The sequence below is a fragment of the Molothrus aeneus genome, chromosome 2, assembly GCF_037042795.1.
Source record: "Molothrus aeneus isolate 106 chromosome 2, BPBGC_Maene_1.0, whole genome shotgun sequence".
NCBI classification, from domain to species: Eukaryota; Metazoa; Chordata; class Aves; order Passeriformes; family Icteridae; genus Molothrus; species Molothrus aeneus.
This window is the reverse complement of record NC_089647.1, coordinates 4,052,486-4,076,930: the sequence shown is the minus strand read 5'-3', so window position 1 is coordinate 4,076,930 and position 24,445 is coordinate 4,052,486. Positions and strand designations below refer to the sequence as shown.

Below are 24,445 nucleotides of genomic sequence, written 5' to 3'. Positions count from 1 at the left end.
ATTATTTATTTAAATGCTTTTTTTACTCTTCAGTTAGATTTTAACTCTGAATTTCCTGCAGTTTACTGATTTGGAAATAATGAAGCATTCCTATGCTTTGGCTTCATTTCTGAGGAACAGACCCTTCTAGCCCAGCTCTTGGGGGACATATTTTCAAAGTCCTGCCTTTATATATAAAGTTCCCTAATTTCTACTCCAGATTTAAATTTATAAGGTCTTTCTGGAAAGGTGAAGAAGACAAACACTGGGCAGGGCAAAGCTGCTGTTCAGATCTGATCTCCATCCCTGATGAGTTTAAGCTTGAGATCCTTGTGGACGACAATGCTTCCCTACAAAGCTGCACTCTCATTTCTTGACTGGCAGATGGGAATAAGTCCAGAGGTAGGAATATTTACACAGAATGAGACTGTTTTAGAAAACCCCAGTTATAACAACTTCTGGCTTTACTTATGACTTCTCTGGGACAAAAAGCAAATGCTGAAAGAATATTTCAGTTCCTAAGGAGGAACTGATGTAAGTTACAGAATATTTGGGGAGAATATTAACATCTAATTTAATTTCCCTTGGTGCTTCTAGACAAACAGGTGATTTGGGGGGGAAAAATGAGGGAATTGCTTGAAAAGAGTTCTACAAACACTACAGGCATTTATTTTGTGATGTGTTAAATGTCAATGCACACTGAAGTTCTGGTTGCTGGGAAGATTGGTGTGACAGCATTAATATGATTAAGGCTTTTAAGGGCCATAACAACTGCTGTGTTGAATCATCTTTGTAGCCTTAATGGAATAGAAATGGAAATACTGAGCTTCTATGGGATAAAACTGTGTATGCTTAAGCTGTCTACTAAATAAATATTTTTCAGTCCCTCCTAAACTGAAAATAGCTTTAGCACAAGGCTAAATAAGAACCTGAAATCTTTATGTGTTTATAGGGATGTATGGTACCCAGGACACTGCTACAAGTACTGTATGCTATACATTTGGATTTCATTATCATGCATTCATTATTAGATGAAAATAAAATACTTTAAAATTACAGTTTTCATGATAGAAGAAAACAAAGCCTGTAATATCAGCTGAAAACTTTTTGATTCATTTTTTATACATCATTATTTTAGGGAATTATGAATCCACTAATAATTATCTGAATTATCTTTTCATCAGCCACTTTTTGTTATTTTGGAAGGAAAAATCTAAGCATTCCTATAATTTGGAATTCCTTGTTCTTTTAAGACAGGAAACGCCCATGTGAAATGTTGGTGGGGTAAATGGGATGGTTAAGAACTTCCAAGGGCTTTTTAAATTTTCAGTTGCCCATTTTCATGGTGTTTCCATAAAAACAGAGATTTGGGGATTAATTTTGTACTTTATGTTTAGAAACTGCAGAGAGGTTTAATTTAACGAGTGAACTAGCTTTTCATGGGTGACATCTGAAGGAGAATGTGTTCATGAAGCTGCTGTGCACTCTGCAGCTCTGCAAATAAAGCTCTAATTTTCTCCTCTTTTAGCCTTGTTACCCTGTTACAGTATGAACCAGGGCTAGGAGACAAACACTCCCCACTTTTAGACAATAATCAGTATCACTGAAAAAGCCTCGCTGTGTTCAGTTGAAAAAATCCCCTTGGGGCTGAGTGATTTTCTGTTGAACAAATGTAGGGTACAAATTGAGGATTCTTTTTGCTATTTCACATCCATCCATTCACAATTCACTGTGTAGTAATATCAGTGAAATTAAGCCCACAGGTTTGATTTCCTTTCTTGTAACAAACACCAAGTGACTCCCTCAAATAAAAGATGCCAGGATTAGAGGTGGAAAATCGCTGTCATTACCAGAATTGTGGCTTGGAACGAACTCTTTGATTAGAAGTGGATTAAATGCTGGTTTAGATTTACAAATCTGTAAGTTAGACAGAAAATCCTCTTTGCCTCTGTTTAGTGAAGGTGTCCCAGCCTACACCTGGTAAACCAAGACAGGTTGTGTTTGCTCTCTGATGGCCTGAGGCACATGGACAGGAATTCTGCTTTTTTTTTGAAAGATGCTGCTGGCCAAAGAGAATTAGCTGTGCCTGTTAATTATCTCCTTGTTGATACCAGTGTATTCAGAGGATTTTCTCTGCAGCCCAAAGACCCCTTGGTGTTCAGTGAATACCATGTGGTAAAACCTCTCTCATTTCATCTTCCTTTTGCTGGTTTTGGCAACAGTGACTCTGCCAGGATGGATGTTGGGCAGCATTTGTTTGCTTAGGCCACAAAGTCACATTTTTCAATGCTTATAAAGGCATTCAATGAAAACTGGAAGTAAATTGCCAGTCTTACCTGAAACATTGGTGTGCTGAAGATTGTGCTCAACTACAGGGTAGAAGAAAAAAGCAGAGAAAGGAAAGAGAGGAGACTTTTTCCAAAGTGAGTAAATTAATTATTGTCAGTCTAGGGAGATATTAAGAAGTTTCTGTTGTTTCAGGAAGAAAGGTAATTGATTATGTGAATTCTAGCAACAGTACAGTGGTTTGTTTTTACTATTATAAAAATTTTGTACTATGCTTCTCTAGATAAAATATTGAAATGAAGTCATTATCAGCTAAACTTATTTGCTTTCAAATTTTATTCAGCAGAAATTACCTTGTTAAAGTTTAGTTGAAAAATGACAATATTTACAGATGGATGTTGTTATGAATCTATTTGAGAATGTCTGACAGAATACATTTGCTTCTGAAAATGTGTTTACAGGATTGTCATTAATGTTTTGTGCTTATATTTAGAACATACTTAAAATGAATACTCTGTAACTTCACACCATCTATTATGATGTTTCAAAATCATATTCCTTTCTTTCCCACATTGCTTCTCACTTTCAATTGTGTCTCCCTTAGCAGCTTTGTCATCCTCTCCTGATTTACAAGCACTATGTTTATCTCTGAAGAAATGTAGCATTTATGAAGTATTATTTTGTGCAAACTGAATTTCCAACCAGGAGTTTGGAAAGGATCCCAAACAGTTTGCATCTAAGTTATTTATTCTTCTGGAACTTGAACTATGTATATATTAAAATCAGAAATATAATTATAGTCAGTGAAATAGTTTCTTTTCCTCACTTCTAACTATCACGTTTCTATAAAATGCAATATCAGATATTTATATGAGAAAATTACCAGTCCATTTCTCAATTCTTCTTGATATGAATCTGCTGTTAAAGATATCTTAAGCTTGTTGCTTTTCATTAGAAATTTGGGTGTGAGCCTTAAAGCTGTAGGAAATATCACAATGCAAACTCTTGTAGCAGAGGTTTGTATGGAGAGTCTAGACCTGGAGGGTCTATGAGTAATAATAAACAAAAATATTAATAAATAATACTAAAACCCAATAATGGTTGCTATTGAAAAACCACACATATTTGAAGATGAGTAACACAGTTTAAATTTAAAACAATTATTTCCTGCTTGTTACATCCTGCTTTCACCAGTGGACGGTGGAATGGGGTGAAATAACTTGAACTGTGCCCTATGTATGCAGAGTTATCCCCAGTCTTTTCCAAAGCTCAATCACATGTACATTTACTAGTGTGTTTTTGCCTCTACACAGAAGAACAAATGAATGTACACTTATCAAAATAAATCAACCAAATACAACTTGTGAATTGGGAATATTGATTGCTTTCTATAGACTCTTTAACCCCCTCACTCCTTTGGCTGTCAGCTGCAATTGCCATTGTCATTTATAATTGTTCTCATAATTGCTTTTATGCTTTTCCTGCACAGACAACAGATCAGCCATGTTGTGCAGCAAATCTGTCAGCACATGGAATATTGTCTCCCCCTGATATTCACTGATCTTCCGGTTGCTGTTGTTAAAAAGTCCCAACCCTTCATATATCTCCTGCACACTCTAAATATCTGGCCCTTTAACTTATTGCACCATATTCTTCTTTACCTTCATGGTGGAGGAAGAAATTGTATGTTGTACTCAGATATTTCAGATGGAAAAGCAATCATTTGTGGTTGATAATGACACTAATTATGAAAAATGATGACCATGCATTCCCTTCCAAAGAAAAAGAAGAAGAAATAGTCTGGCCATATTTTATCTATAGGACTTTATCTTTTTACAGCTGTTAGTAGGAATCATTTCTGTCACCTATTTTTCTACTACAATGTCACCTATTTTTCCACTACAACCACATCTCATGTCAAAGCATCTGAATATCTTTGAAAGTCAGGTCTTGTGTGCCTGAACACAGACATCTGAAGGCAAAGAATCCTGAAGAAACTGAAATCCTGTTTCTCAGCTGTAACCTATGAAAGCAGAATTATGGAATTTAGTTATGTTAGATAGTGTACCCTGGTCAGATTAAGCTGCTGTTAACAGGGTGTTACTGCTTGACTGTTTGACAATGTGCTTTTTCTTCACTGCTTATCGTCCTGTGAAAGATGCAGCAGCAGAATTGACAGTCAAGATGTATGGCTTGCTAACTGCAAAAAGGGAAAAGCAGAACACAGAAATGTGCCTTATATGAACTGCAGGAAACCAAAATGGCCCCTTGATTTTTGGAACAAAATTTCCAGAATGTAATGCATGAAAGATAAATGTAAATTTTTCCAGAGAGTTAAAAGCTCATTTCTTTTAAGTATATGTCATTCAGGAGAACTGAGTATTGTGGATTCTTAACTTTTGCCAGCAACCTTCAACACATGGGTGCATGGTGGTTTACATGTGTAAACTGAAATGTCTACATGGATGTATGCATGTATAAAAATAGCTCAGGATATTAACATTAATTATATTTCTTCTACTACCAGTCAGGAAGGGTAACCTATTTTTCAAGAAGGCTACAGATACTTTGTGTGTCTGTGTTATGTGCACAGCTCTTTCAGCTCTGTATTTTGGATGATATTTCAATAAACTGAGCTCAAAAATTTGGCTAACAATGCAGGTGGTTGGTGGCTGTGTGTTTTTGTGTTAATTTGATGGCCATGCCAACCCTGGATTCAGTAATGTGTTGCAATATTTATCTATGAATAAGGACACAAAGGCAAATAAAGGGAGTGAGCCAAATTTAAATGTACAGCTCCACTTACTGAACAATTTATAAGACAGCTGAGATCCTGCTGTTTTGTCTGTCATTATGTGCTACAACTACAATAATATTTTATCAGAAAAATTTAGTTTTATACTCAATGCCATTTGAAGTCCAGTGGCTAATATGACACACAAACAATCTCACCACCACAGTGGATTGTCCATAAAGAACATTTAAACTTTGCAGGATCATGCTTCCTGGGAGTAAAATTTCACCATCCATGACCAAGGTAGGAATATGGTCAATATTGCCAAAAAAGTGACTCAATCCTTTTGTGTAGCAACAAAATATACAACATTGTGTACAATAAACACATGTACTACAAAATATGTCACCTTCTGAAATGGATTCTGAATGTTATTTAACAGGTGGGAGAAAAGAGCAACATTAAATTCATTACAATAAAGGCTCAAAGGCACAATGTCTTGGCTGAAAAAAGAAGAGTTCATTAAGTCCTAAATTTTTGGAAAAAAAAGAAAAAAAAAAGAAGAAAAAAAAGTCAGATATTAACAGCTTTATATGGTAAATTCCAGTGAAAGAAGATCAAGTTGGTGCTCTGCCTCCCTCATGGACAAGGTAAGGTGCACTGATTTTAGGGCTTTTGTTGCACTGAATGGTTTATATACAGTAATTTGAAAAGAAAATCAATGATTAAAGCTTTAAACTGATTTGAAAATGAGTGCCTGAAGATTTCAGAACTGCAATACTCTTTACAATTTGAAAGCCATGAAATCAAAACAGTGAGGAGACAATAAGGGAGTCATAAGTGTCATTCCAAAGCCAGGCTCAATGTCTGAGAATATGGGTTTACACAGAACTAGAGGTCTAGCTGCTGTCTTCATTTTTCCTCCTTTTGTAAAGGGTCTATTTTGAAAATCCTCCTAGAGAACACAAATGTATATAATGCTGTCAAAAAAAATGAATGCCTTGAAAAGATTCCTCTTGTACATGTGATGGGTACAAATCCTTCAGCAGTCAAAATTTGGAATGGAAGCAATTACTTAGGACTGATCTCCAAGAATTGGAAGCTATTTAGGGTAGAGTTTGTGGGGGTGAGGAACAAACAGATTATGAGTGTAATAAAGCCCTTGCATGCACTGATATTTTTTATTGAACCAATACTACATAGTAGTGATTAGGTTTTGCTTTAAACTATTGTGTAAGGCACTGTAGAGCAAAACTAACTAAAGCTTCCAGTCTGGATTTCTTCCAGTATAATTACAATAGTCAGGGACCCTTTTTCATGCTTTTTGTAGATATGGTTATGCAGGTTGATTTTTTTTTCTGTAGTCATAGCTTTAATTTAATTTATAAACTTTCTATGGGAAGTCTTCAACATGATGTAGAAATGAAGACACATCTTACTTCCCAAGAGCCCAGCTTTCAGTGTTGGTCACATGTGTTTGCACTGGAGAAGGAAATTATTGTTCTTATACCTGTTTATGAAAGAGCAGCAGCTTGGCCACAGACATAAAACTTACTTAAGGATGCCCTGGCACACCCAAAAGAGTTCCCAAAATTATCACTGTGCTAACATGGCTTGAAAGGAAACGTGGGTGTTTTTATGAAGTGCCCAAGCATCTATGATAAATTTGTGAGGCAATCAGGCAGTGCAAACCATGCAAGGAATGGTGTTGCTGTAACAAAACCAAACAAGAATAGTTTCCCCCGTGAGTTCTGGTTAGCAATACAAGTGGCACCAGATTCTGTGCCATGGTGTGTTTGCCTTGGCCCAGCAAATTGCCCTTGAAATGAACTCCCTGCTAACAGAAAGCTTGTGCTACACCAACCGTTCTGCTTACTGCCCTCTGTGATTAGGGATTGCAGCTAGGACAAATGAGAAATGAAGCCATAAGAAAAGGGAATTAAAACTCTGTTTCAGAGCTACTTTTGAGCAGGCTTAGTTTAGCATTTCTTTCCTCCTGTACACTACATATTCCACAGCAAATTTGAAAACAGTATAATTTAAAAGTTAACATTTGCTTAGCTGGTAGCAGCAGATAAAAGCTCTCATTTGCAGTGAGCAGGCGAATTTGTTATTGCCCCAGTCAATAGCTATTGACCTGGTACACCACTTCTGCTTATTACAACCAAATCCTTTTTCTTTTTTGTTCAATAGTCAATGACACTGTAATGGAAGGCACTGCTTACAAACTGATGCAATATCTATCAGCAAGAGCTAGAAGTTAATGACTAATGGTTACACAGAGGAAAGCATGTGCTAAGAACAGCAGTACACATCTATTAATCAAATGTAGTGCATCTGATGTGCCTTTGTAGTTTAGTGGAACTGCACTGCACATCAGATAAATAGTTTCTGTTGTTATTAATCTAGGTCTCAGCACAAAACACCTTTTATTCATGCTATCAGTAAATAAATAATTTGGCTAGGACAAAGTTTTTTCTGACTTTTAGAGCACACCTTTCAGTAATAGGAAATTTGGATTCTGCAAACCTAGACTTAGTAGTTTGGCAAGGCAACTGCTCTCCTCCAAGGTGAAATCATGTTATTCTCTAAATACCCCAGATGGGACAATATAAATGCAAGGCAACACCCTAAAGACAAGATGGGAAGAGCAGAGTGCATTTGTCCATGGCTCAGCCTGCTTCAGGCTCCTTCCTTGTGGCAGAGCCGTGCTGCACAATCCTGTCCTTTACAATTTATGTAATTTGCACTTTCTGTGCCTGGGGTGACCTTTGCTCAGAATTCACATAGCCTATTTTCATTCTATAATTATGTCTGTATAATTGTTTTATCTTCTTTTTAATCCTGCCTAATACCAAAGTATTTTCTTTCCAAGTTCCACTACCTATTTTATATCTGAGAGATGTGTATTTTTAGACAACAGTGTGAATATAACAGTAACACCTGCTATTTTTATACTACCTTCAAACAAACATTACAAAACATTAATGAAGTTTGTTGACTCCTTGGTGAAAAGCAGAACTGCTACTGATAACTTTTTGGCTTACAGTTCTCTATAATCCTTCCTGTAGAACACCTAATACTGTAATATTGGAGCACTGATTTATCTGTTTTTTCTCTTTTCTGAATGCCACCTTGATTTCTCTCTAGACTGAGGTGATGAGGTATTACAGAAAGAAAACTGACAAATATAAAGATTAAACAATCATGCCATTGCCAAGGACATTATTATACTGTACTCCCTATGCACCATTTAATTGGATTTAAACAATGCTCCTAAACCACAACATTTTGCCTTTTTCAGACGAGACACACCCTACAAGATCCACCATGTGGATCCCAACCAGACCTGTGATACTGATTCATAAACCAGCCCTGCTGGTGAAGACTGGAGGAATTTAATTGCTGATATGCTCAGTGTGAAGCAAGAGTTAAAGTTCACGTAAGTTCCTACACATTTACATCTCTTGACAAGATCTCCATTGCTGCTCAGCCAGCATTTACTTGCGTTCCTGCTTGCTGTCACAGAGCTGTTACTCACAGGAGAGCAGACTATGCTCTGTCTTTCCTGCAATGCAATGGGTTTTGTTAGTCTACTAACCAAACATACCTAAAACCCAATAAATTTATCCTTGCAATACTGTGTGAGGAAAGAAAAAGATCATCTTAATTTAGAACCACAGAGAGACAGATTTGAACATGGTCAAGTCATTCCACACACCTACTGAAATTCCATTCCAACAACATGAGTTCAGGAGCTAAACTTTCCTTTTTGTTCTTAATTTTCCAAACATACATTTTCATGTTGTAATGAGGTAAAACCAAGAAATATTCATAACATATTTATTGTGTTTACTGTGATGATAAGAGGACAGTGCATTATACACACAACACTTCCCTTTAAAAGAAAAATGTAAGTTCTGCAAATTACCAAACAACATGGCTTGGTTGAGACAATGATTGATTTTTAAAAGAATATACCATGAGCTTTTTAATTCATTACTGAAAAAAGTTGTCATTGAGGAAATTGCATGCATGTTAATTAGACTTCTTACTAGTTAAGTGATAACTGGATGTTTCAGCCTTTCAAAAAAGTCCATAACACCACTACACCCGCTGGATTTCAGAGGCAAGTGATCTCTATTGGCAGCTGCAACAATTATAAGGAGTAAAGCATTTCAAGGATTATTCTGGCATTTTAGTCAATCTTTGCAGTATACAACAAGCTACAAAGAGTTTAGTATTTATTTCTTCAAAATAGAAAATTCATCTCTTCTGGTACCAAAATCAGTAAATCTCAATCAAATAAATAATGACCACTTTTGCAGAAATAAGATATTTTACAAGATGACTTGACTTTATCGTTAGTTCAGTTACATATGTGGTTTTCTCTACTTGCCCATAAGCAAACTCTCCATTCTACTTCAGAAGAACCTGTAAAGACTTCTCTTGAAGGAAGGTAATTGTTATTAAAAAATAAAAAATGAAACATAGCAAACTGAAAACAGACAGGCTATGCATTTCCTATTATGATCCCAAACTTTGCAGTATTGACTGTCAATGACTTGGAAGATTTCTGAGAACTGTAACCCATATACTGAATGAGGAAATAATGTTAATTTCAATACTAAATGAGACAGAATGGGAAAGCCAGCATAAAACAATTAAGGAAAGGTATTAGTGACTTACTTTTTGTAACAACTCCTTCAAGGCGAATGATATTTGGGTGATCAAACTGTCCCATAATACTCGCCTCCCTCAGGAAATCTCTCCTCTGCCTGTCCATATAGCCACCCTTTAGAGTTTTTATGGCAACAGGGATCTCTCTTTTTCCTGGTGTCTTCAGACGTCCACTGCAAACTTCTCCAAACTCTCCTGAAACAGATCAAATATCAGTCAGCAACTCACAGTGCCTGTACAGAAGAATATTCAAGGAACTCACACATCCCATAGAAGTGGACAGAGAAGTAACTGATTGAATATTCAGATTTATGAGTGTCATCACATCCCAGAAAATCAAAATATTCAGCAGCACTTCACAAGAAATCATCACCTTTCCTCTGTGCCACAGCAGAGATCACGGCACCTTGTACTGCAAAAGGCAAACCTTCAGCCCTCCCCACTGAGACTGAACGTTGGTATCAACAGGTTTGGGACATATAATTGAGGAAGGAAAACCCAACTGTCTGCAATGACACTTGGATTTTCATTCCACTGATGACAAAATATCGATGTAAAATATCTCTTGACAGAAATATTAATATCTAGGGGTAAAATGCACTAAGACCTCTATATTGAGAAAAGCTCAGAGACTATCAGAACACTATCCTTCAGCTACAGAAAGCATTTAAAAAGTACTTTATGCTATTATGACCTAGAAAAGCAATTGCAAGTGATTTATTTAAATGGACTTCCACACCCACTTGAAATTAATTACATATTTCCCTGTTCAGACAGCCAAAGGCCAACAGTCTCAGCAAATCTGGAGTTGTGCAGTGAGAGGAATCTCAAAACTTTTTTCCCCTGATGTTTCCCTGTCTGTGTAGGGCCTGTGAAGGATGTGTCTGAATTCTGAATTCTCTGAATTCTGAATTCTCCTTACACATTTAATAATTCAGTTTGCATGGAATCACAACTTTCCTTTGATCTTGAAGTCACACAGAAGTCATTTAGAGCCCCTACCAAACATACTTTTGGATGACTGCAGGTCAGTTTGCAATGAGTCATGATTCAGTAAAGGGAAAACAATGTTCACAGAAGTATTTCAAAGCATATTTCAGTGCAGGTTGCTTTCGCAGCAAATCTAAATTTTTTGCCCCATTCATTTTGGAATCAGAACTGCTAAAAGCCAAAAAGCAAGTAATGAATAGATATATATTTAGCTGGGGATTTAGCACTCCATTGAGTACTGTCTGTATTAGTTTTCCCTAAACTTTAAGGACAGAAGTAAACAAAATAAAGGAGCTCTATTCTGTAACAGTGCATCTTCAGATATGAAGCAAATCTAGAAGAGAGGTACATTAAAGGCACAACCTTCACCTCAGAAAATTATAACTCCCTGATGTTATAGGATTACAATGGATATTGTCACAAGACTTTTATTTTATTAGGTTCTGTTGCTTTCACTAAAACAAAGCAAAGTTTTATTATCTTTAGATCCAGGAAGAGAGAGATTAAAATAACAATTTCATAGCTTGTCTTTCACTTCAATGACAGAGGCATCATCAAGTGCAGGAGTACAATTAAAACATGCTGAACATAACCTCTGAATAAATTAGCAGCTTCCTAAATAGCTAAAAAAATCAGGTGGTCCCAGGTCTTCTTTGTACAGTTCCTCCCACCAATATATTTCTACTTAATTAAAAAATATAAATTAAAGATGTGTGCAAATATAAGATATGTGGAAATATATGTCATTAGAGTGATGCTCTGGGAATCTTTTGACAAAATGAGAAGTTGTGTGAGGATTTTCCTATATGATTTTGTCCCTTTCACCTTTCGAAGTCTCTCCTTAAAAGTTTGCTTGCCTGACTACTTGCACTGAAAAAGCAGTAGATCATTTGGACTTGTAAAGTGCTCCCATAAAAAGAAGTGATGAAACCTGAATGTTTTGGAGGAGACATGGTCTATCAATCTTCTGTTCTGTGACATGTTCAGCAGGACCAGAACACTTCTCTAAAGCCATGACCTTTTTGCATCCTGCTGGTTTTTCAAACTTAAATGCCTAAAATGAGAATTTGTTTTCCAATTTCTTTCTCTTGATGAAGCAATGAAAAGCAAAAATACTAGAACCTTATCCAGATTTTTAAAGAAATTCTGTGGCCAATAAATCTGCAGAATTGCAAAATCTCATTTTAAGACTAATTTGGACAGCATAGGTTATAGAATAAACCATTTTGCTACTACAAGATTATACAAGAATATTACAGCTTCAGAATTTCATAAATAATGACATTCACCCCTCAGGGACTGTAAAAGGCTGTTACCAAGTGCTTTAAAATGAATTAAACTGAAGGAAGCAGCTGAACAACTTGCAATTCCAAGCTTTATTATCTGTACAACATTCAAAGCAGGGGTAGGAACCCCTGTTTCTTTCCCTTTTTTTTTTTTTGAATGCATGACTTGGAAAGTGAGAAAGAAATTTCCTTCCCCTTGGATATTGGGATTGATAAACTGGTGAACATTAAGACTACCAGCACTTTTTTTGTGACATGATTTCAAACTTGGTATCATCAGCTACAAAACAGACAGAAACCTAAGGTGTGTAATAACTTCTACTTCTGTTCTAGACTAGATGGAGATCAATGGTAAAATTTAAAGCATTGAATTATTTACACTGAGACTTTGACAAGATTTCATCCCACAGTAGCTTTTCTACACCTCTGTTCAGATAAAGAATTTTCAATGTTTTTAAAGTCAAAGGGGAATGGGTTCAACCAAAGGAGTTTTTCACATCTAAGAATCTCATTCTCACTGCTCAAGTTTGAAGATAAACAGGATAAATGTTGACCCTGCAGCAGCTGAGGTTCATGACTGCATGTGTAATAAGTTGAAGCTAAGAGCCAGATGTCAATGAAGTCAACATTTTTCCTTGCTCCAGGGAAAAGGCCGATCACAGCTAGAGAAAAAGATAGAGTCCACTGCCTGTTCAGTTTTAATAAAATGTAAATAATCTCTGGTTTAATAACAGAAACCTCACCCACCTTACTGTATATTATACAAAAAGGAGCTAATTTGAGCAGTCTAGAAATTTAATCTGTGCAAACCACACATCCCTTTTTGCATTCAGCAGGGCATATGTGATACTGAAAGTGAAACCCCTTAAAAGTCTGATGTGCAGCCTGGTATTACTGCATGGGATCAGAACAAATGTCTCACAGCACAGACAGAGGCTGCTGATAGAACTGAAAGGTCACAGCTCCAAATACAGCTCAACTCACTTCCCCATTTCAGTCTTTACACTTGTGGGAGAACTTGCAGGAGATTTAGATCATGCAAAGAATAATCCCAGTCTGCTCTGGGAAAAACTGAAGAGTTGATCTCTTCCTTGAGTTTCAACATTTTAACAAAGGAAATAGGAGGATAAGTGTAAATTTTAAGACAGACTTGATAAAGTACCTCTGGGAATTCATTCCCTGAAGAGGGGCTGAACCTTAAACCAAACAGCAAGAAGAGAGGGAGCAGAAAACAGTGTATGGGTGAGATATAATTGCCAAATACTTTAAAGTATAACTTGGGTACAGAGTTAGGTTGGAGTTAAGCTGAAAAAAGAAACTAATTAAAAATACTTGCCTTGAGTGTCACAGCCATCAGAACTGCAAGTGGTAAATTATCAAGAACTTTTGGACATGACTTTTTCCACTGAAAAAACAAACTGGAAACTGCTTTCAGTAGACGAACAGTTTTAAAAATGTCATGACCAGAAATGCTGGATTTTTTTTTTTCAAGTATTTGTGATTTTCCACTTTGGCAGTTTCAGAATGAAATCTTTTGGTTCTTGAAAGGAAATAATTTTTGTTTGAAAAATTAAAGTTGCAGAAATTAAAAATGAGAATTAATGGCCAAAATAAAATGTTAAACCACAGCAAATTTAAAAGTGAATCTCTTAACTGACTTATTAAAAGAGAAGATGTTGATTTTTGGTTTCACTTAGGTGAAAATTGTAAAAATCTTTTAGAAGTAATTCTCTTGTGATAAGAAATCAATTTTTTATCCAATTGAAATGTGTAGTACAGAATTAGAGAGAATGTACAGAGATCTTTAGGACTGCTGAGAATTATACTGATGTTATGTCCCTAAGCAGCTACTGAAGAATTGTGTGGGAATTTGTACTCTCCCTGCCTCAGCCATGGTATTTTACCTGCATCTTGTATGCATGGAAATGGGTTTAAATTGCATTGCAACCCGTTTGCAGGTCCTGTTAGGTGAGTATTGTTGAAGTTGAAAAATTACCTATGTAATTTTAGAAAATAAAAACCATAAAAATAAAATCCATAAAAGTAAAATATGTCAAAGAATATACTTCCATGCATACAAGAAAGCAGAGAGAGAAGCTGAGAGAAGAGTTTTCATAAATGAACTAAACTGAGATTAAGGACATAATTTTAATCTGAACTAAAACAATCCTTGTCTGTTTTATTCAACTGAAATCAGCAGTTACACAGATGTGAAATGTAGCTCAATCTGCTTTATAATCTAAAAAAAACCATCAATATTTATAGTGTGTCTGAAGAAAGGGAAGAAATAGAAGAAAGCAAACTCAATTTTCTCCGCAGAAGTCAGCCCTCTGGGGGCTCTCCCAAGATCATGATTCCAGAGGTGCAGAGCTCCAGCTGCAGATGATGTGGCCTCAGTAATCAGGTAAACTGGCGTGCTCCAGCACTATGGACAGCAATGTGAAACAGAATTTTCTCTTTTACTTTCTCTCTCCTGTCTGCTACCAGACCTGGTTTTATTTCTGTAGGATTTTTGCACAACATTTTCTACTGCATAAAGCACTTCTTAGCAACACTGGGGATATTTCCATGGTTATCAGTGCAGTAATATATCATTAAATGAGGGGTTTAAACTGAAAAATACCCTTCCTTTCTAAAGAGACTAAGACATATGAAACAATATAAAAAAAAAGGATTACAAAGCATCATCTTTCACTCTGTCTACATCTTTTCAACAGATCTTCCTCTTTTCCCTCTCTGCCAGGGATCCTTCTCCAGACAGAAAAGCCTATCCCAAGCCAGCCTCTCCTTTTCCTCCCTCATAACTCCTCAAGGTTTCTATTTGAGAAAAAGTTTTTCTCAGTCTTCTATATTCAGAACTTATATCCCCATAGAAAGAGATTCTGATCTAATTTCACCCTCAGTGACTGAGAATACTGAGAATGACAATAACTATGGCACATGCTGTGTGACACACTGTTTTAAATATATTTGGAAAACAAAACAAAACAAAACAAAACAAAGAAATACCCAACAAACCAGGCAAAAAAATCAATCCTACACAAAAAACTGATAATGAATTGATTTCCTAAAGCTTATGAAAAGCAGTATTGCCATGCCTAGAGATTTTTTTTACAGTAGGGATAGTTTTACCTGCCCCAATGACTCTTTCAATACGAATTCTGGAAGGATCAATCTCCTTGGCAAACTCATGGACAGCAAGAGATGGATCTTCATAAGTGTCTGGATCTATGTATGTTTTGAGTCCCGGGAAATGTACTGCAAGAAAGAGAGAATAAGAGGAATCAGGAACTCCTTGACATCATGCATTGCAACAATAGTTTTCTTTCTTGTTTTTTTTCACTAGATAATTGAAAGGACTGAAAATAATATCTTCCAGGCTTAAAATTTCAGAAGCCAACAGAAGAAGCTGATCACTTGAAAAAGGGTCTGCAGAGACAGCAAGTGAGGGCTCAATAACATGGGGAAAAGCATGGCCTCAAAACAACAGTGATTATTGCCAAAGCAGTTTATCTTCCCCTTTGCTGCTCCTTGGGCAATTGAGGCAATCTGTCCTTTACTTTGAAAACAGTTGTTTCTAGCTCTCTCCTTTCATTTAGGAGTAGATGGCTGAACATCCTGTTTTGCCAAACAGGTCAAATCTTTGAGTTCCTTTTCTCTAAGGATGAGTCCTGGAGGGCTGTGCTGCTTTGTTCTCTTCTGATCAGCTGGAAGAGCCAGAGAGCCAGGTGCAAGATGACAAAAATATCCAAATCCATTTTCAAGATAATTTCTGTCTGTTTCCTTGGAGATGGCCATGGCAGTAGTGGGTTAGTGCCAGATTGCTTTGGCAGGCTCCAACAAGCTGTCATTTTCTGGTATGGCTGATATCCCTTGTGTTCCTGAGTATAGCATGTTCAAGAACTTGTGTTGTTTCTTCTGGACTATCTGTGTGGGATTTCTTTTAGGCTCCTGCCATATCGTGATTAAGTTCTGGAAAACTCAAGTTGATGCTAATAATCCATCAATTTATAAGAACAAAGAGAGGCATCTGCAGCTGTGTCCAGAGAATCCCTTAAAAAAGAATGAAGCATTTCTCAGCCTTCTTTCTCCTGTCAGTTAATAGCTGAGTCTAAACCAGTAATTCCTCTTTATTCTTGGTTCTGTGGGGCACATATATGAGTAGAGACTTGCCCCCTCCAGTGTGATGCTGAGATCACTACAAATGAATGGGAAGGCTCTGAGATGAAGCTTTGTGTCAACATGAAATACAGTCATCATTTACCCTGGCCTGAAAGACACTGAGTGAGGCTTTTTTCAAATTCACTCACGGTCTCAAAGGCATAAATCAAACTCTCCAGGAGGAGGGTTTTTGTCTTCTTTTATTTCTGGTCATGCTTGGAAACAAATGACAAAACCATCTTCCTAGGCAGTATACTTTATGGGCAAATGTGCCCTTTTCCTTGACAGAAAGAGACACTTGGCTTGATATAGTGGTGTCACCTGAAAAAATATTTTACTTCTGGTAACTTCTGTGTTGATCATAGCATTTCCAGAGATGTTATCAAAATGATGAAAGAACAAAATCTGATACCCTTTGTGCAATACCCTTTGAATAAAAAAAACCAAAAAACATTTAAATTGCTACTCTAACAAGAAACAATAAGGTAACTAATTTAAAGTAGGTAGGTAAACTAAGCTATATAAACTAATTATTGCCCATGAGAGATCACCAGGATTTTCTCTCACTGTACTGATCAGTGAGCAGGAACATGAGGGAAGACAACCCATTCCACTTCTTATTTCTTGGGTGGCTGGAAGCATAGATCCCTAAATCCAAAGAGAACTAGATACAAGTAAGTCATACAGTCACCAGGAGAGGAATTTTGAGGCAGAAATCCAATACTCAGAACAACTGAGAATTTAAAGAAATAAACCTGAAAATCTGCTAAATACTATTAGCTGAATACAAAAAAAAACCCCTTTACCAATAGATTTAAGTGAAATTGCAAACAAAAATAAAGACCATTGATGATGCAGATAATAAGAAACTACTCAAATAACCAGATTAAAACACCAAGGGCAAAAGTTGTTCAGGAAATAGTGGACTTCCTTCATTTAAAACATGATATAGATATTATATAGCATTGAACTACTTACAGTGTCCATTTTGCAAATGAGCCCTTCTTTTCTCCTCAGATTTCATTTTGGCCTTTATGTACCACTGGCATCTTTCAAGAAAAACAAGCGAGGTTTTAAATAAAATACTTGCCATGAATAAAACAGATGTACACTGAGTTTTTATTTGCAATTTTATGAAAGCCAAGTTCTTTGCATTTGGAATATATATATTTACTTATGAATCTAAATACATGATGAACTACAAATAGATTATATACAAAGAAAAACAAATAATGTTTGAATGATTAGCATGACCACCTGAGTTTAAGTTAGATGTAATACTTTTTTTTAATGTTTGACTCCTCCAAAGAATTCTGATACTTCAATAAATTATTACTTTCCTGCATTCGTGTTTGCATACATAGGCCTGTAGTAATTAAACCTTTTCCCATTAACTTCCATATACAGTGGGTAAAATACCCTCTCATTTTCTTCATAACAGAATTATAATGACTTCACTATGTTTCATGAAAAAAAGAAAATATTTTTTTCACATCAGGCCCCCTTTTTTCTCTTTTGCTGAGTGGCTCTGTGTAGTCTGAGCTGCTGAACACTGCCTACCTGCAGGTCTGATAACGCTGATTTAGGGGGTCACATGGCAGGACCAACTGTTACAGTCAAGAAAAAACAAAATATTTGCTCTTGGTCTTAAAGCTCTTTCTGACTCACTGAGCAGCCTAAAAATTACTGTTTAGAGGGAAATCTTTTGGTTTAAGGGATAGCAAAGGGTTGTTGAGGCTGTGATGCCTGTGGAGAACAGCAGTGCCTGTGGACGTGTGTGAACATTAACAGCATTCCTCTGCGTGAACATTAACAGCATTATAAAATTTAAAAAAAAAAAATTACAGTCAGTAAATCTATTGTGTGAAGATCTTTGAGGAATAGGTGAACACACCCACCTCATTTCAGTGGTTTGTTTAAACTGCTGAAACACAGCAGGAACAGTCACAAGTTCATTCACTGCTACACAGGTGATGAGGAGGAAATTAAGGGCAGAAACTCCTGAAGCTAGTGTGCCCTTGAGGAGGGAATGCAAACCAGTGGATTCTCAGACTCTGTGGAAACCTTGAGATTGAACACCAGTTGCTGGGACTCCCTAAGGATGCCAGGGTCACTTTTAGGACCTGAACAAGTGGTCTGTAGGGTGACACCTGTCCAGAGCCCTAAACACAAGTTCTTACACTCCAAGTGCTTGCCCAAGGGAAGCAGGCAAAAAACCCAAGACTTTAACCTTACCCAACCCTCCTAAACTTCCATGTGGCCCCAAAGTTTGACTACAGAAGCCAGTGATTAATCACCAGTGGAGGAGTCTCCTCATTCTCTGCTCATGCTGGCTGCAGAACAATGGAAGATAAGGCTAAATCAGACTGAGCTTTAACATCCAATTTCCTGAAACTGAGCCAAGACCCCAGTCCTGTGTCTTGAAGCCTCTGTTGCTTTCATATTCCTGTCTGCAATTGACAGCCCTGCTTCCTGCTTGCTCCTGGTGGATAATGACCCAGCACAGTGCAGAGGCAGGTGCTCATTTCACCCAGCCTCTCCACTCTGAATAGGCTCATCAGCAGCCCTGAGACTTGACAGCTCATCAAATTGTTAATTCTAAACAGTGAAGCAGAGCACATCTGTAGGGTACCAGTGCCATTTTTCATGCTGAAATTTGCCTCCAGTCCTAGAGTAAATTGAGTATTTATTCAAAATTTCCTTGCTCTGTCTTCTGTGGAACATGCTCTTATCACTGCATTTAAGCAGCACTTCAAAATGAATTCCTATCTTACATAATTGAAATGGTCCCATTGAGTAGACAGTAGAAAGCTAAGAGAATCTCTGATATTCTTAACAGTAGAAAACAGGAGGAAGAAACACAGAAAGAAACCCATTTCCATTTTTTTTCCATTCCCAAGTCTAGTGATTTTTTTTCTAAAGGAAGTGTTTGAACTGTTTCAGGATTTCACAAATGGATTCCACACAAACATTGTCTCTGGAAGTTTGTCTCTGTCTAAATGATTCCTCTCTCTTCTAAAAGATCCTACTGCTTGTCACCTTCTGTAGTAATAGCAGGAATATTTACTCAGCCTCTAAGATTATCTAAGGCCACAATATGTTCCAAGGTTAACTGCTCTCATTACCTTCACCAGAACATTAGATTTAACTGGTTTTATTATTTAGCAGAGAGAGCATTAATTCACATAATGGCAGCTACTGCAGTGCCATATTTAGGGTATTGTTGGAGTATTGCAAAAAACCTCTGGCCTGCACTGATAGAACTTCACTTTGTGTTCAAACTAGAGGTAATGCTATACCAACAAAACAGATGTGTAATTACAAATCTAAAAGTGCAGCCCCCTCTATTGATATCTGAGTAGTGCACTCTCTAAAGTTTTGCAATTGACAGTTACGAGATTTTGTAAAATACACTGTGGGGATTTTTCTCTTCTTTTCTTCTTTTTTTTTTTTTTTCTTTTCCATGTAATGTCAGAGCCTTGAGGATGCAGCAGGTATACTGCATTTTTAAATTATCACTCTGCAGGCAAGAGGTCCGGAAACTATTTCTAAATACCCATACTACTTCTTGATTTCACATAATTTCTTATCTTCCGAAACTGTGTCTTTATGAAAAACCACACTTACAAAAGAACTGGATGACTAGTGCTGAACAAAGAGGATATCCCACTTTGTCTAACCGTAATTTTAGCTCTGAAAATGTGGTTTAATGACTTGAATATTATTCTTAAATTCTTAATTTTAGATGGGACTATAAGAGAAGAGTGTTTTAATTACCTGCCAGTGATGAGGAAGAACAAGGTGAGGATGACCAGCAGAGTGAATCCACCCACAGCAGCAGTGGCAATTACAAGAATCTGTCCCTGCTCTGCAGCCATATCAGAAGCTGAAAGAGAAGCACAGAGAAAAGGGGTTGATGCTCCATCCATCACCCAGGGATTTTGCAGAATGGCTGAAATAATTTCAATGGTCAAATGTTGCAATTTGTTTTTAATGTTTTCCTCAGTGTTTAGCAAGGGCATCACATGCAAATGTGTCTGTGAAGTGAGAAACCATAATCCATATCCCAGCTAGGATGGGGGGGGGAGATGATGTTTGCAGGTTTCTAAAAGGAGGATTTGTCACTATCAGACACTTGCAATTTACTAAAGTTTGAATATGACAGGATTTTGGACACAAAATTGTATTTTCTTCCTTAGCTTATCTCAATCCTGCACCTAATTCAGAAGTTCTCTCCATCCCCCTGTCCCAGTGAAGTCAGCAGCAGTGCTGGGTATGTGAAGATACTAAACTGGGGTCAGGAGGAAGCAAAACAAAACCCCCACACCTAATTTGTAGCTTCACACATTCTTCAGCATGTCTGGTGTTCAGTTTCATTGTCACAAAATACATATAGTTTATCATAACATGCTTTGGTGATTAGCAACACTGTCGTTGACAAAAAAAAAATTCTTATGCCTCTTGTTTTTCTCTGTTTTTTGTAGGATGTTTAGGAGCTAAAAAAGAGATCACCTGAAATTATCCAGTCACTGGAGACTTCCTAATTTTGTTAATTTATTGTGTGTAATATTAAATTTTGACACTGAGTATATACCTACTTACAGTCCAGGTGGTCCTCACTGTCCAAATACTACATGAGCAGAAAAAAAATTAGGCTCATTTTTTTTCTCTATCTCCCGTCCTGTGACTCCAAAATTTTATTTGTTAAACTCAGTTCCACTTGAACATTTGCACCACATGACATTTACCCAATTCTTACTATTTCCATGGGAAATAAAACATTGTATTGAAAGAAGAATAAATAATTCAATTCAATAACTTCTGAAAACAGGAGTAAATACAGAAAAGGGAATAATTTTAACATCAGGGAAGCAACTTTGATTTGGTAAACTTGCAAACAATTCAATAAGCAAAATCTTCAGCTTTCTAGGCATCAGGTGATTAAAGCTTAGGGAAATCACCTAGGCTGCTGTCTAGAAAGCTCAGCAGGTGATATTCTCTCCCTTTGCAGCTGATGAAGCTCAATGCAATGCTCACATTGCTATCCAAAGCCTCATAAAACACTGTTTCCTAGAAAAGCATTTGGCTTCTGAACAAGATTTGTGTGTGGCTTAAAAACTCATGGTGTAAACTGGCTTTGTAAGAGTAATTTTCAGCAAAACCAACTTCTTAGGTTTCTGCCATTAGGTTTCTGTCCAAATAATTTGATGGAAGCGTGCACAGGCAGTAAATTACAAAGGATTCTGTGGCCAGACAAGTTAAATATACACAGCTTCCAAGAAATAATGGAGCAAATATTGACTGAATAGTTAAATGATATCTAGTGATGTTATGGCAGTGGATTCCAGCTCTTGTGTTACCTTCCACAGGCTCAGGTTTAGTTGGAAAAACGCAACATAAGAAATATCATGCCACACATGTAACAATGCCAATGCTGAATGCAATTTTCAGACTAGTGGGAGTTGTGTTAAATGTGGCAAAGATTATTAAAGTCAGGCATGGTTTGAAGTTGTACATGGAGGAGGTTTCAGAGGAATCTTTCCTGCCCATCTCTGCAGTGGAGAGGACAAACTGCAGCTCTCCTTTTGTTTCTAATAGGAAGATGTGTGCAAAAATAGTGAATTTGGCAGGAGGAAAGCAAAACACAAGTACAAAATTAGAAGCAAAATTTGTCAAAAGACAAATGATTTTTTTCAACAGACACTCACTGCCAAAGCAACAACCCAGGAACCTTCCTGGTGCAAATGTAGGGGCTGATTCCATGGCCCAAAGAAGTACCTGCAGCTACCAAGATGAAGATGTATCCTGGATCATTTCTGGATGGAGATGCTCTTTTTTTGTGTTCTAGCTAAAACAGAATCCAATCCACCCATTTAATAACATACATTTTTCTATGAGGAACCAAAGTCACATTAATGAAGGGGAGAAATTCAGACTGATTTATGTTCTTTCTGCCTGTAAACAATACAGATTTTTAGCTGAGACTGTACCTACTTGATAATTCTGTTTCTCTTGTTTGTAATTTAGAGGCCAGAGTTGAAGACATGAGGATTTTTTTTTCATGTAGTTAAATCACTACAAGGAGTTTTCAAGCCTGAAACTTCCACATGACCTTAATTTACCTGTCAGATAAAAATGTCAAATGACAGACAAGAATAATTGGAAAATGTGAATTTGTTAAAAACTCACAGAGAGGCTGGTAAGGCAAAATGATGGAAATATTTGTACACAGACTTATCACATACAGGTAAAAGGTTCCACAAAAAACTATTTAGGCAGTGAGAAGACAGTAATCAGGGACTCTCAATACCTAGAATTTTTACAGCATTTTACCATTCTAAATTAAATTCTATGTGTCTCTCAACCTCTCAGCTCTTTTCTCATTTCTCCAGCTTTCTCTTTTGGTGAAGTTGTTAATACTAAGAGCATTATTTGTTTCTGTTGTGCATGTTCTTGAATATTTTTGTCACTTCCTGGTATTCCTTTCTAATTTTTTTCTGTGTATATTGGTCTATGACCCTGTGTTTCTCCTCAGAACTTCTTGATCATGCAAGACAAAAAACCACAGTTTAATAAACAACTTGGTCAGGTTGCAAAGCCAAGCAAGAAAGCCAAGCAAGTTCCTGCAACTTCATTTCATCCCTTCATGTGTATATATGAGAGTGCTGCATCTAATCACAGAAGTACACAGCATTTTTTTCCAGAATCTCATGTTGGACAACATGGCCAGCATTTCTATAGATAAAATCAGTATTTTGTTGTCTCTACACTGTACAGGGCACCTGAACTTTATAATAAACCATGAGCAGAGCTAAGGGAGCATAGGACCCCTCTAATTGGGCTGACTGCTTAGTCTGGATCTATTTTTCATTCTGTCTGCCTGTCTGCTAAGTGAGTTCACTTGGACAGAAAACACTTAAAAACGAGTAGTTAAGACAAGAAAAAGGGATAATTTATGACTTATCCAAAATGTTTCAGTAGTATACTGCAATGTTTGGGTGGCAAAACTCTTCAAGCACATTTTACCTGCTACTGATGTGATTAGTCCAAGTGATTTTAAAACTGCAGCATGGATTATATATGCACCCAGGAGCTTATATCCAGACAAACTCCTCACTGCCATTGCTCTTCATGCTTAACTCATGCTATATGCCTGAAATGATGCTTGAAGTTTCTAATTGCATTGTTCCAGCTTCCTTGCTCAACACCATGCCCAGAAACCCTTTCTGCATCCAGCCTGGTGTCAGTTCTGTCCTACAATCCCACTTTTTACATCCATGCCCTGTCTCATCTTCCCTCTACCTTCTTCATCCAAATGTACGGAGGAGGAGCTGCACCTTTCCTGCCCTGTGGGCTGAAGGGAAATAGCCCAAGGCTTCCTCTTTTCCTCACTGGAAGAAATGGTGCAGATGTTTTATTTACAGTGCAAGAGGCTGAAAACCAGAGAGAATCTTTCAGCTCTGCTCTTTCTTTGAGCAAATTTCTCCAAAACATTTTACAAGTTGGTGTATTTGGTATGAAAGAGCTGGAAGCCCTAATGACAGATCACTTCTGTCTCTCAGCTACATCCCTTGCCTACTTCAATTTGACATCAATCAGGCATCAGACCCTCCAGCAGACTGAAAGATAAAAAAGTGACAGAAAGACAGCCAGAGTGATAACAGTGAGCATCTGTAAGACAGATAAGTGTGGACAGTGAGCACTGGAGCTCTAATAGACAGGAACAGGTTGTCAGGGGGATTTGCAAGGCATTGTAAACAACAGTGCTTAAGAACAATAGGTAAGAAAAACATAAAGTCTCATTAGGGCAACCTTTACATTTTCACAAGTGCAAATGTAGTTCCTGTGCAGTTCCTGTGATACAGTGAGCTGATGGGCTCCAGTCAAAGGGGAAATGAGAAGGCAAAGGCAAGATGAACTTAAAAGGGACTGTCACTAGCATAAGAATGTAAAACTTTTTGGTGTCTATTCACTTGAAAAGCTTTCTTCCAAGTGTTTTCCCCTAATATCCAGGTCCTGGCCAGTGGATACATGGAAAGCCTGTGCAGGCAGTTTGAGAAATGAACGAGGATGTTGCTCTTGTTTAGGAAATGCAGAGGAAGAGTGAAGTCTGGGTTTTCTGGACACATGCAGTGGTGAAATCAGATAGACCAAAATAAAATGTTAAGAACAAATGACTAAAAGTATTAAACACAACAAGGAAATAATTAAAGACTCAATGGGACATTCTTTGCTATCCAATGCTGACTAGTACTGAATGAACAGGAGGACAAGAGGTGGGGAGACATCTAGCAAGAAGTTTCTAAATATGAGATATGTGTCATCTGAT

General features: G+C 37.1%; 1 protein-coding gene across 3 annotated transcripts in view; it reads right to left on the bottom strand.

The window, feature by feature from the left end:
• EPHA6 (EPH receptor A6) overlaps nucleotides 1-24,445 on the bottom strand; it is a 372,264-nt gene that overhangs the window by 77,944 nt on the left and 269,875 nt on the right. For all 3 annotated transcript variants that reach the window (XM_066571876.1, XM_066571877.1, XM_066571878.1), the window contains 4 exons: nucleotides 19,894-20,002; nucleotides 17,095-17,165; nucleotides 15,088-15,213; nucleotides 9,689-9,874 (listed from right to left, as the gene is read on the bottom strand). In XM_066571876.1, the coding sequence (XP_066427973.1) occupies nucleotides 9,689-9,874; nucleotides 15,088-15,213; nucleotides 17,095-17,165; nucleotides 19,894-20,002 (492 nt within the window). The remainder of the gene's footprint in view (nucleotides 1-9,688; nucleotides 9,875-15,087; nucleotides 15,214-17,094; nucleotides 17,166-19,893; nucleotides 20,003-24,445) is intronic.